At 54.7% G+C, this 11,944-nt stretch overlaps 4 protein-coding genes across 4 annotated transcripts; 1 reads left to right on the top strand and 3 right to left on the bottom strand.

The window, feature by feature from the left end:
* Positions 1–211: 211 nt before the first annotated feature.
* On the bottom strand, positions 212–1,057 carry NECHADRAFT_8561 (uncharacterized protein; the record flags this gene model as incomplete). The annotated part of the gene is made up of 2 exons (XM_003046285.1): positions 212–510; positions 952–1,057. Coding segments are annotated over 2 exons (405 nt in total), but the record flags the coding sequence as incomplete, so codon positions are not given.
* A 4,794-nt stretch (positions 1,058–5,851) lies between these two features.
* On the bottom strand, positions 5,852–6,592 carry NECHADRAFT_75942 (uncharacterized protein; the record flags this gene model as incomplete). Its single annotated transcript, XM_003046286.1, has 4 exons — positions 5,852–6,169; positions 6,337–6,367; positions 6,424–6,428; positions 6,512–6,592. 4 exons carry the CDS (start codon positions 6,590–6,592, stop codon positions 5,852–5,854), a joined length of 435 nt encoding a protein of 144 aa, XP_003046332.1.
* Positions 6,593–7,750: 1,158 nt separating this feature from the next.
* Positions 7,751–9,540, top strand: NECHADRAFT_66046 (cytosolic probable CTT1-catalase T). Its single transcript, XM_003045714.1, has one exon. The coding sequence runs from the start codon at positions 7,767–7,769 to the stop codon at positions 9,492–9,494; it is 1,728 nt and encodes a 575-aa protein (XP_003045760.1). The 5' UTR covers positions 7,751–7,766; the 3' UTR covers positions 9,495–9,540.
* A 1,127-nt stretch (positions 9,541–10,667) lies between these two features.
* NECHADRAFT_34242 (uncharacterized protein) lies at positions 10,668–11,872 on the bottom strand (the record flags this gene model as incomplete). Its single annotated transcript, XM_003046287.1, has 2 exons — positions 10,668–11,743; positions 11,803–11,872. 2 exons carry the CDS (start codon positions 11,870–11,872, stop codon positions 10,668–10,670), a joined length of 1,146 nt encoding a protein of 381 aa, XP_003046333.1.
* Positions 11,873–11,944: the final 72 nt, after the last annotated feature.

Genomic DNA, 11,944 nt, shown 5'->3' on the forward strand with positions numbered 1-11,944 from the left:
CGAGATAGCTTGCGACGCCGGCAAAATTCCTGCGCCTGGCTACGTCGATGAGACTCTCACCCTCTGCAGACTCAAATTCTAGCCGATCGCCATGTCCAACAAGAGCCTCGGCCATCCGGTAGGCCTCCTCCTCGGTCTTTGCCCCACGGAGGCCTAGAAACAGGGGTGTCTCCTCCCTGTCGTTGATGGCATTGGCTTCGGCGCCTGCCTCCAGGAGCTGGCCAACAGCGGCCGAGTTGCCATGCTCAGCGGCCAGGTGTAGAGGCGTATGGCCGCTCTGATCTTGCAGGTTGGCGAGGTCTTTAGCAGTCGTGCTATCCACGCTCTCGGTAAGAATAGAGATTAGTTTCGTGATGGCATCTCCGTCGGCCATGTAATGGAGTGCCGTCCTCCCTTGCGGATCCACTGCGTCTAGCTTCGCGCCGGCGTCAACGAGCTCTTGGATAACCTCCCATTTCCTCTCGGAGCATGCTAGGACGAGAGGCGTACGACCACTATAGTCCTTGATCTCTCCGTTAGCAGACATTCTGTATAGGGCGCTAATGAGGCGCCCGTTCCCAGTCATCACAGCTATGTGCAAGGGCGTCCAACCACGGTAGCCCTGGGCGTCAATGCTTTCCTTGAGCGGCTCCAAGACCTGGGTGTGTCCTCCGGCTGCAGCCCAGTGCACAGGCATGCAACCATCAAAGTCTCTCAGTCTTAAGAGAGCGATTTTCGTCAGCTCTTCTTCAGGGTCGCGCTTGCACGGGCTTCCTAGTGGGGTCTTCCTCTTCAAGAGATTCTCCACGACGTCATGGTGACCCTCCCCAGCCGCCAGGTGCATCGGAGACGCCCCATTGTTGGCTTGGCTTTTCAGCTCAGCACGCTTTTCGATTAGCATCGCCAGAATTTCCCCACATCCCGACAAGCAGGCATGATGCGCGGCCGTAAGCCCGCCAGAGTCTGCAAGACCTATGTCGGCATGCTGATTGAGGAGATATTTGGCAACGGCGGCATTTCCGCTCGCCGCCGCGCAATGCAGCGGCGTCCTGTTGGTAACGTCCCGAAAATTGACAATGGCACGCTGTTCAGGAGGCACGTCGTCGGTGGTTATGCCTCGAATCATTGCTCTCCTGTGTAGAGGTGTGACAAAACGTGTCGGCAACCTCTCACTTGTGGTGTTGCAGAACATCTTGTCCATCTCTCGACCCTGGAGCCTGTACAGCTCTGTCATGTGGCCTAGAAAATCAGGCCCCAGTCGATCTCCTGTGGCGTTGTTTAATGTCAATGCGTCCACGAGATGCTCGCAACGGGCTCGCAGCTGGGCAGGTTCTAGTCCATAGCTCTGGCCAACCCTCTCGGATGCATCCTTCATGTTATGAAACTGTTCCAGCAGCCATGCGGCAGCACGTTCGCTAATGCCGCTAGCCCCCTTCGCGTATGTTTGAATCAGATAGAAAGCCTCTGTGGTAGCCTTGGAGAAATACTTGCTCTCCCCTGATCTGCATCCTTCCATGATGGTCGCCGACATGGAGGCGAACCAAGGTTGAGGGAATGGCAGCTTGCCTGCCACGCTCAAAGACCATATCAACTCCAGAATAATTGCTTGCTCCGACCTGGCGCTGACTTGGGCGAAAGCCTTGGCTAGCCGAGCCAGCTGACTGTTCCAAAGCGGGCTTCTCTGCTCGTCGGGGTTGCTCGCAGCGTTCCGTCTAGGTTCTGTCCTGCCCGAGAGGCTGTCCTGGAGCGTCATCGCCATAGACCACGTGAACGAGAATAGCAGATGTGTTGCGCAAACGTCTTCGCAGTGTTCCCCGCTGAAGGAGGCGGATCTGCTGGCCCTCCCCCATCCTTCTGAAATTCCCCTGATCGCCTCCAGTGTCTCATGGTCTTGGGGGGCCCAAGTGTTCATGTCTTGAATCACCTGTTCCTTGTTTCTGTAGGCCTCTGATAGGTAGGGTTCCATCCCGGGTTCGCGTCGGTCTTCAGTGGGGTCGACATGCTCCCACGCCTGCTCTACCGACATCTCATCTTCGCCAGGGTCCACGGATGCCCAGAGTGATAGAACCGCGACGAGATCATCGGCTTCAAGGCTCCACCTGCCTTCCTTGAATGGCAGGTCGATCCACACCCGCTGATTCTGCTCTTGTCCGCGAATCCGCACGTTGAGAAACCACCGGAACCCCTCGCCTCCTCCGTGTCTTGGCCCCTGGGGAAACAGGGTGTTGAGTGCCACATTCAGGGCACTCGCGAGGTTTCCTGCCTTCTGGCGTAAGTTATCGGGGATCGGTGTGAGTTTGCTCAGCCCTCGCCGTGTCACTAATATACTCTGCGCTTCCGAGACTGGCAGCTGATGTCTCATTCTTCCGGTCAATGGCTCGAGAACCTGATGCTGAGCTTCCCTACTCATGGTGATAAGCCATGGGGCGATCAGGGGGTCTGCCGTGGTGTTTCTGGCCACCGCCGTCAACCTTTTGGCCAGCCAGTCCAGCTCAAAGCCAATCCGAGGTTTCGCCTTTATGAAGGAACTCGTGAAGCCGGGGCGTGCGATGCATCGGGTGGCAGTCGTGATGCCAATCGCGATTAGCTGCGCCAGCGATGCCATCGAATTCATGCCTCTAAGACCCACGAACTGTAAGATGGTCCCGGAAAGGCCAAACAGGACGCCGAAGACTGTTTTAGAGGACAGAACGGTACCATTTTCCTTGTTTCGACGAGACCGTGAAATGATAGAGCAAGTCTTGCTGGGGCTCAAAACAAACGGCTCAAACACTTGGTCGTTGACCCTCTGCCTATACTGGACCCAGTAGACACCCATCTCGAACTTGTCATCCGCCCGATAGAAGGCCTCTATGGTACTCTTCTCAACCACGTGGGCACAGAGAAGTATACCAAGTGCCACAGATATGGTGCCAGCGACCGCAGTCCAAAAAGCATAGCCGGGTATGGGTTTGCCGTCCTTGAGCTGGAACTCTGGGCCCTTGTGCACGTAGACAAAGAATCCCACAACAGCACTCTGTACAAGGAGCCCGAAAACGGCAGCCACTCCGATCCTAGTTTGCGCGTAGGTATCTTGTAGGTTTAGCGCGATATTAGGCGCCTCGGGCTCGGTGTCATGTATGACAATCAACGTGGGCTGGGTGTCGGGTTCTTGGGGTTCTCGGTGGCGACTGAAAATATTGCCTGACTCCAGGCTATCGTCGTGCTTCGAATTGCTGGCAAGGACTATGAGGCTTCAGTACAAGAACAAGGAATGCCGGGCGCGAGAGCAATACATACCAGTTTGGCGAAACCTCGTCCAGATCCACTCAAGTTTCCTTCGCCTGGTGATGGACACATCACCTCCGAGATCGGGACCTAGGACTTGTCAGTCACCCTCATCTTATTCATTCTGTTGTTGCAGAGCCCGGCACCTTCGTTCTGGATGAGGAACCCATCCTGGAGAGCCTCTCGGAGCGTCTTGAACTCGATTCTCCAATTCTCGGCCCCAGCCTCGCTGCTGAGGAATCCCTTTCTGAAGAGACAGGTGTACTGCCCGATGGACCCTAATCCAAGGCACCGCACTATGTGCTTGCCGTTATATAACTCGCAAACTTCTTCGGAGGTGGAGGACATTAGCTCCAGCTCAGGCACGGCCCTATTCTCTTTTGCACGGCCCACGACCGCCTTGAGCCAAGTCGGGCCGCCGACTCGGATGGCGCTAACCATGATTGTAATGATACCCAAAGGTACCATAGCCAAGGCGAAGCAATCCGCAAAGCTCACGGCCTGTGAAATAAATTGCATCGTTATTCGTTCTCCGAATAGTGCGAGTAAACTTGGAATCACTTAGCGGGCAAGACCCTTCCTGGAATGTCATCCATGACTCACGGTGCTAAATCTGTGCTCAGATTGTTGACGAAGTCCTCGAGATCATCGCCGTTGGCAAAGCCCACCAGCATGGACAAGAGGATAAGGGCGCTTCTCATTGTGTTCTTCATGGTCAGTAAGTATCGAATAGGTTCCAGGCTAAGCATGCATGTATCGAATCAAGGGTCGGTTCAAGAAGCCGTTTCTGAAAGTGTGCTAAGCACAACGAAAGCTCTCTGGATTTCACGGATGGGGGGAAAGAGGACAAGATACCGGCTTCACCATCATTCTTCAAGTTCCAGCGCCGTTCTAGTAGATGGGTGATGGGCAGGGTGGGCGACAACATAACCCCGTTCTCGTGCAGCATCACCAACATGGAGTCTTTGATACCAACCAGGGCCAGGTTGAGCTGCAGCTGAACCTTCCAATAAGCCATGCTTAACTAGTATGAGTAGGAGAACTGATATATGATACATAAAGAAACGGCAGAAAGGATTACGCCAGCCACGTTCTGTTCCATGGTTCCTCCTGAGCCCGGCCCAGGGTTTCGTACAGAGTCAGGTAGGTGATGAGAGAGACCAAATGGTTTTCTGCCAACGCAATGGCACTTCTAAAGTAAAACCTCTACCGCAATAGCCAAAGACGTGGTTTTCAATTCATGCCAGCACCAAAAACCAATGCCGAAAAACACTATACTCTAGAAAGAGACTACGCCAAAACGTCATCACAGCTCTAGGAGATTACTGAACAGGTAGTCTGGCAGCTTCCCGTATTCTTCAATACCATCCCGGGATGAAGTTCAATAATCCCGGCCCAGACAGGGACTTGCATCATTAGTGGGAGCAAACAGTCGGCCAGGCATGGCAGGCTCTCCACCTCTCCTCAGCCCTGTCCCCCTAGCACATGGCCAGGATACCCCTGGACATGCCATCACACAGAATCCACGTGCCTGTGCCCTGCGTTCATCGCAGCCTGCCTGCTTCTGCCTGTTCTTCACCTGAGGCGGGTTTGGGGCAGGTGGCTCATGGAACCTTCGACATAACTTCTACGCTCAGTTTGATTGCTTCCCTCTTCTTCTTTTCGTACTAGTCTCAGCCTCCTTCCTTCATGACACCCTTCTTTCTCCAGGAACTCATCCTGCGGCGACAAGGCTGAACTAGACTGCCCTGCAGTCACCGTCTTCTTTGTACAGGTGGCGGGCTGCCAGGTCCGAACTTGGGTCCAAATTCCTTCGCCAAACAGGGAACCAAGCTTGTCAGTTCTCGAAACAAAACATGACCGGTGAGCCCGCCCCGTGCTCTCTTCTCTTTGTGATGACCCGGCGTTTGCGCAGCTACAGAGGCGGTGTAGACCACAGACTACCCCGAATGCCTCTTCTGAGCTCGTCCAGAGACCTCAAGCCGCGAAAATGAGGCTGTGGATTTTGGGTCCTGATTTGGCAAGGTGGCCTGGCGACCCATGGTTAATGACGAGCATCCGAAAGCAATTCCGGCAGTGTTGCATCACGCACATTCAACTGTCTGCAACGTGCTTGGCATGATGCGGGCCATCTACCAGGCTCTTGGGTTCAGACCTGCAACACACGGGACGGAGCCCTGAGCCAATCCCATTCATGATCCGGGAGGTTGGTGGCTTGACTGCTGGCATTGGGTGCCATACCAGGGGCTAGTATGCTTCACACCGTCAGGGGAATCAAGAACAAACTACCTACGTTCCAGGGTCTCCAATACTCTGTTCCAATGTTTGATACGGTGTTCCGGGAACTCTCAGTGGGCCAGCTGACGACACACGAAACAGATGGCCGATTGCTCTGAAGGGATCTTCGCGCCATTCATCAGTGCCAGTGCCAGTCTCAGAGATTAATTTTAGAAACAACGATGGCAGTTCTATTGATGCCTTCCGCCGGGCTTGGCAGACAAGTTTGTGGTGTGGGCCGCCTGGTAGCTTTCTCCCGCCTGCAGAGCCCGTATGTTGGTAGGGAGCCTCTACCAGCCACATCTGCGTGATTCCATCAGAGGTGCTTCTATGAACACCAAGCTTCACCCAGGCGACCTTTTGGCTCAGTTCCCATCAAGGACCGGGCTGCAAATGTAATAAAGAACAGATTATCAACGACTTTGCCCGAGAAGAAGTCACCCAAAGCGCTGTATTTCAAAGATGTGGTTGCATCGGCAGCGTCATCAATCTGAACGGCGGAATATGTTTGCCCACCCAACAGCTGAGGGGCCTCCCGTGTAACACCAACGTGAGCTGTCAGACACACATTCTTCTTGCCGCCCAGCCGCCCCATCAGTGCATAAAGACTTCGTACATCAGGGGGCCACAAACCAATCAAAGCTCTCTATCGGCAATACATCACCCTCACCCACATACGCCTCAGGAGTAAGTGCTTGATCATAAGGTCTAGACAACAAGACCTCCCACTCCACAGGCTAACTGTTAGAGTGTTAACACTTGTGCGAGGTACAACCTGGAGATCCCTGTACACTGATGGGACAGCAATCATACCTTGAGCTGGCAAGGAGCCCCAACCTGGTCACTACAGGGGATCAAGTCAATCACGTCAATTTATCAGAGGGATACTTGCATTATTACTTGGTCTTTCCCAGGAAGTAAGTATTCATAGCATAGCATCTCGACAGAGGAGATCGTCCTGGCCATGTAACTCGGTTATCCCACTGACACTGGGAGCCTGGGGGTCCTTGTGTCCTGATAGGATAGCAAGTGAGCTGTCCGCCAACTTGCGGATCGGGCTGCCGTTCATGATGATGTATGGTTCCCGCCCGTCACTGGTCCAACCCGAAGGAGATGACAAGATGTCCTTTAGGGGCCAGAGGTGGTCTTCTCTGTAAATTCGCTAGCCAAGGATGGAGGGGAAGCAGGAGGCTGTCTTGGCAACATTATCACAAGGATCAGTCTCCTTCTTCTTCCCACTAGGTACTGCTCTACGTATGAAACAGAGTCAATACCAGGCAAACGTCAATTTATGCAATGCAACTACGGTAATAATGACACGGGAGTTGGCTTGACGCCTGTCCAATAAGATCCCTGTCGATGTCGTCCATCACAAGCCTCAATTGCCTAGTGTTATTGCCATAAAGGGAAAGAGAAGATCACGTGAGTGTGACGAGCTTCTGCGTTCACGTTCATGCCATGGGATGGAGCTCCAAGACTGCATGTCCCATCCCATGAGTGTCCAAGGACCTCCAATCCGTACCTTGCCCCAGCGTTATTTCATTAGCAGTTAGTGGGCAATTTAGGAGGTCAAGTTGCTAGGTCTTTATGATCACAAATCTCTCTCCCAGGGCGGGAGTGAGGTGAGGATGATGTATTGCCTCTATGAGGGCTTTGATTGGTTTAACCCCCCTTGGGGTACCTGCTTGGAGGTCCTTGGGCACTCATGGGATGGATCCCATGGATGCTCCAAGCTGGTCCGACAGATGGGATAGGCCAATCAAAGCCTGTGCAAGGTAATCATAGGACATTATCAGGGAACCGCTCACAATTAGCAGTAAAAGCATTAGAAGCATAACACTGGGGCGGCGTACAGCTTCCAAGGTCCTTGAGCAGTGAACACACTCCATCAATCATCAGTAACGCACTCAGATCCTTCAACTCAGCAACGCATCATCCATCTCGAGATTCGATCCTTCATCGGCCAATCATTTCCATCGTAATGGTCATGAATATCCACGACATCCATCGGCTTGACCTCATCCGGAAGACTCTCACGCCTTGTTTGCCGATGCTTCACCGCGTCATAGATCGACGATGACCAATGAGACGCGGCTTCCCCGAACCGGGATGGCATCGCCCATCGCGATGTCCAAGATGAAGACCATCTCGATCCCTTAAAAGAGGCCAATGCCTTTCCAAGGGTAGGCACAGGACAGTCCGAGACTTACAACAAACATACCATCCTGCTACATACCATCACCATGGCGCCAGCAGCAACAGACATGTCCTTCGCCGCCCACGCGGCAAACCAGTTCACTTCCTACGAAAAGGACCGTCAGATGCCCTCCACCGAGGCCATCTACACCACCAGCAATGGTGTCCCCATGCCCCATCCCTACGAGTCCCAGCGTTGTGGCGAGAACGGACCCCTCCTGCTCCAGGACTTTCACCTCATCGACCTCCTCTCGCACTTTGACCGCGAGCGCATCCCCGAGCGTGTCGTCCACGCCAAGGGTAGCGGAGCTCACGGCTTCTTTGAGTGTACGGATCCTATCCCCGATCTGTGCCTTGCGGATCTGTTCTCGGAGAAGGGAAAGAAGTGTCCCGTCACGGCACGCTTCTCCACGGTCGGCGGCGAGTCGGGTTCTCATGATCTAGCAAGAGACCCCCGTGGATTCTCGGTCAAGTTCAGAACCGACGAGGGTAACTGGGACGCCGTCTTCAACAACACACCCGTCTTCTTCTTGCGCGATCCTGCCAAATTCCCTCACTTCATCCACACACAGAAGCGCGATGTATCAACCCACCTCACACACGCTGACGACTCCTTCATGTTCTGGGACTACCTCTCGCAGAACCCCGAGTCGATCCACCAGGTCATGATCCTCATGGGCGACCGCGGCATCCCGGACGGCTATCGCTTCATGCACGGTTACTCTGGCCACACGCTCAAGCTCGTCAACAAGGACGGCGACTGGGTCTACTGCCAGATCCACATGAAGTCGATGCAGGGTGTCAAGTTTATTACCCAGGAAGAATCGGCAAAATACTCTCCCGACTACTCCCAGAAGGACCTCTACGAAGCCATCCAGCGAGGCGATTACCCCAAGTGGTCCGTCGACATCCAGACCATGACCCCCAAAGAAGCCGAAGAGTTGTGGGAGAAGCAAAAGATCAACGTCTTTGATCTCACCCACATCTGGCCACAGAAGCAGTTCCCTCGTCGCAAGGTTGGAGAGTTCACGCTCAACGAGAATGCTGTCAACTACTTTGCCGAGATTGAGCAGGTCGCCTTTAACCCTTCGCACATGCCTCCTGGTATCGAGCCATCGGCGGACCCCGTCCTTCAGTCTCGTCTGTTTTCGTATCCTGATACACACCGTCACCGTATTGGTGTCAACTATCAGCAGCTGCCAGTCAATGCCCCTCGAACCACCTTCAAGCAAGGCAACTTCCAGCGCGATGGTCAAATGGCCTTCTTCAACCAAGGCGCCCGCCCGAACTATCTCTCCTCGATCGACCCCATCCAGTTCCGCCAACGAACTGTGGACATGGATAAGACACACGGCCACTTCACCGGGGAAGCTATCACCTTCCTGAGTGAGATTCGACCAGAAGACTTTAACGCGCCACGCGCCCTGTGGCAGCGTGTGTTTGACGAGCCCGCCAGGGAGCGTTTCATCAGCAACGTGACGGGCAAGATGGCCCTCTGCAAGCAGCAGGAGCCTCTCAAGAGGCAGATCGCCATCTTCCGCGAGGTTGACCCTGATATCGCTGAGCGCCTAGAGAAGTCGACGGGCATCAAGGGATACGATGGCATTGCGAATATGCGCTTCAACGGAACGCACAATGGTATGGCCAAGGACGACAAGAATAGACTCGCCAACGGTATCATCTCCAACAAGGGCCGGAGTGTTTGTGACAATAACGGAGGCCCAAAGAAGGGTATGCACAAGGGCATGGCCAACAATGGTGTCAACGGTAAGTAAGAAGATAAATAGCCTTACAACAAATTAAATTGCCAACTTATCCTTCAACGATTCGTCTCCTACTTTGAATGATAGTACGTAGTCATGTTCAATACCCAGCTCCGAACATCTCTGACCCACCCCCGATCCGTGTGGGGCCGCCCCGGCACTCCCCCTCCCCGATATCTACCCCTTGACTTCATCCTTGACCTCATTCCTCCCCGGAGCCTGCCACCTCGAGCTCGGAGGGGCACACGTCTCGGCACACTTGACGCACGCCAGGTCCGTCTTGCGATAGCTCCCCTTGATGATGCGCTTGGCGTCAAAGGCGTACCGCGGGCAGTGCATCGTCGGGCTCGCGTTGCGCCCAAACAGCCTCCGCTGGTAGTCGCACGCCGAACCAAGGTCGTCGACGGCGTAGAAAAGGTCGATGTAGTGGAATGCCTCGCCGCCGATCATGACTCTTCCGCGGGACATTTGAGGACACTCGGGGCCTTTGGCGCAGGAGCAGACCATGCGCTGGAATGAGTAGGTGCACATTTTCGCTAGCTTTTCGAGGTTTGTCGATATAGGTTTTGCGTATATAGAAAAGACTTGGTAGATGGGAGTTGAACGGTGATGGGGACAAGGTTCCTTGATCATCCCTTTATCTAGGTTGAGCTCTGTGTTAAAAAGGTACTGAATCACAGACTCAGTCGTCGCGTCCTCGTAACAATATCCTCCCTCGCACACACACCTCGTCTGACACTCCCAGTATATAAACGTTTCCTCTTTTTCCCAAAGTGCCGTTCGTTACACTCCGCCCCCTCGGGTCTTGGGACCCCAAAGCGGCAGCCCGCGCAGTGTTGTTTGCCTTGGTCTGTCCTAGCGTGCACCATGCGGCGAGCCGCTCGTCTGCCACTGTGAGGTACCAACACCGGGGAGGGGCGTGAACGCGGGTTCCCACCCAGTGTTAAGTGACCGAGCCCCGAGCGAGGGAAGAAGGCAAACATGGTCTCGGGTTTAGGGAGGTAACGAGACGAGACGGGTCAGTATCGCGAGGGTTGGCAAACACCAGGTTTGGAACCGTGAGTCTGTGCTTCTTGATGTAGGTAGGTCAAAATGACATTGTTACTTGGATTTTTTTTCAACTTGCTCACTATAAACAAAAAAGTCATTCGCCTTGACTCATTTTTTTTTCGTTTCCGTGGATATTTAGTCCATCTGGTCCACCGTCGTGGCATCCCCGTTGCGTCCACCGTTGGCAGCACCAGCAACCTCCTTGTCAGCCGCGCTGACGGGGAAACGCCAGTTGAACTTGTCCTCTGCCTTGGCTAGCTGGATATCCTTGAGGTGCTTCAGCAGCTTCTCAAACAGAGGGCCGGGCTCCTCCTGGCCGTCGGGGATATAGGTCAGAGTCTCGGTCTTGGCGTCCCTGCGTCGGGTGATGGACCGGATGGGAACGAGAGCAGCAGCGGTGCCAGCTGCAAAGACCTCGCTGAAGGAGCTCAGCTCGCCGTACTTGATGGGTCGCTTCTCGACCTTCCAGCCGTAGCTGCGGCCGAGCTCCTGGATACTGTCGCTCGTGACACTGTCAATGACACAGTGAGAATCGGGGACGACCAGAGTTACATCGTCGCCGTTGACCTGGGCACCAATGAAGCCGCTGGTGCTAAACTCGTCAATCTCCTCGTGCTTGACGCTGTCCAGGTGCAGCGTGATGCCGAAACCCTCCTCACGGGCCTTGTCGCTCCAGCGCAGCACGGGCGCATAGTTGCCTCCGACCTTTGCATTTCCGGTGCCGTTGGGGGCAGCGCGGTCAAACTCTTCCAGGATCAGGGCCTTGACGGGGTGAGCGCCGTGGTAGACCCCGGTGGGGATGACAAAGACGGCAAAGGTGTACTCCTCGGGAGCCGACAGGCCAAGCTGGGCGCTGGAGCCGTAGAGCTGGGGACGGATGTAGAGGGCGGCTCCCGTGTCGTGGGGGGGCACAAACTCGGCGTTGAGGGCGACGGCGGCGCGGACGGCCTCGAGGAACATGTCGACGGGGACATGGGGCATGGAGACGACGTCGGCCGAGTGCTGAAGACGAGTAGCGTTGCGGTCAGGACGGAAGACGGTGATGCCTTCATCGCCGGGAGTTCGGAAGGCTTTGAGACCTTCATAGGCTTGTTGACCGTAGTTGAGCGCAGGAGCCATGCCATGGATGCGCATGAAGGGGTCGGCGACGAAGCGGAGGGGAGACCATTTGCCAGTCTCTCTAGAGTAGGTGGACTCGATGTGACCGTTGACTAGATGTTACAATCAGCCACAAAGGACTCGAATGGGTAGAAAGGTCCCAATGTCGTACCCTCGCGGACCTTGAAGCCCACGTTGGACCAGTCAATCGTGTTGACAGGCGGAGGAGGGAAAGCAGCCATTTTGTGTGTCGGATGAGTATGTAACGGTCAATTGAGCTGCAGCCACAAAGGTCAATATTAAAATACCCCCGA

This window comes from Fusarium vanettenii (genome assembly GCF_000151355.1).
Source record: "Fusarium vanettenii 77-13-4 chromosome 2 genomic scaffold NECHAsca_18_chr2_1_0, whole genome shotgun sequence".
Lineage (NCBI taxonomy): Eukaryota > Fungi > Ascomycota > Sordariomycetes > Hypocreales > Nectriaceae > Fusarium > Fusarium vanettenii.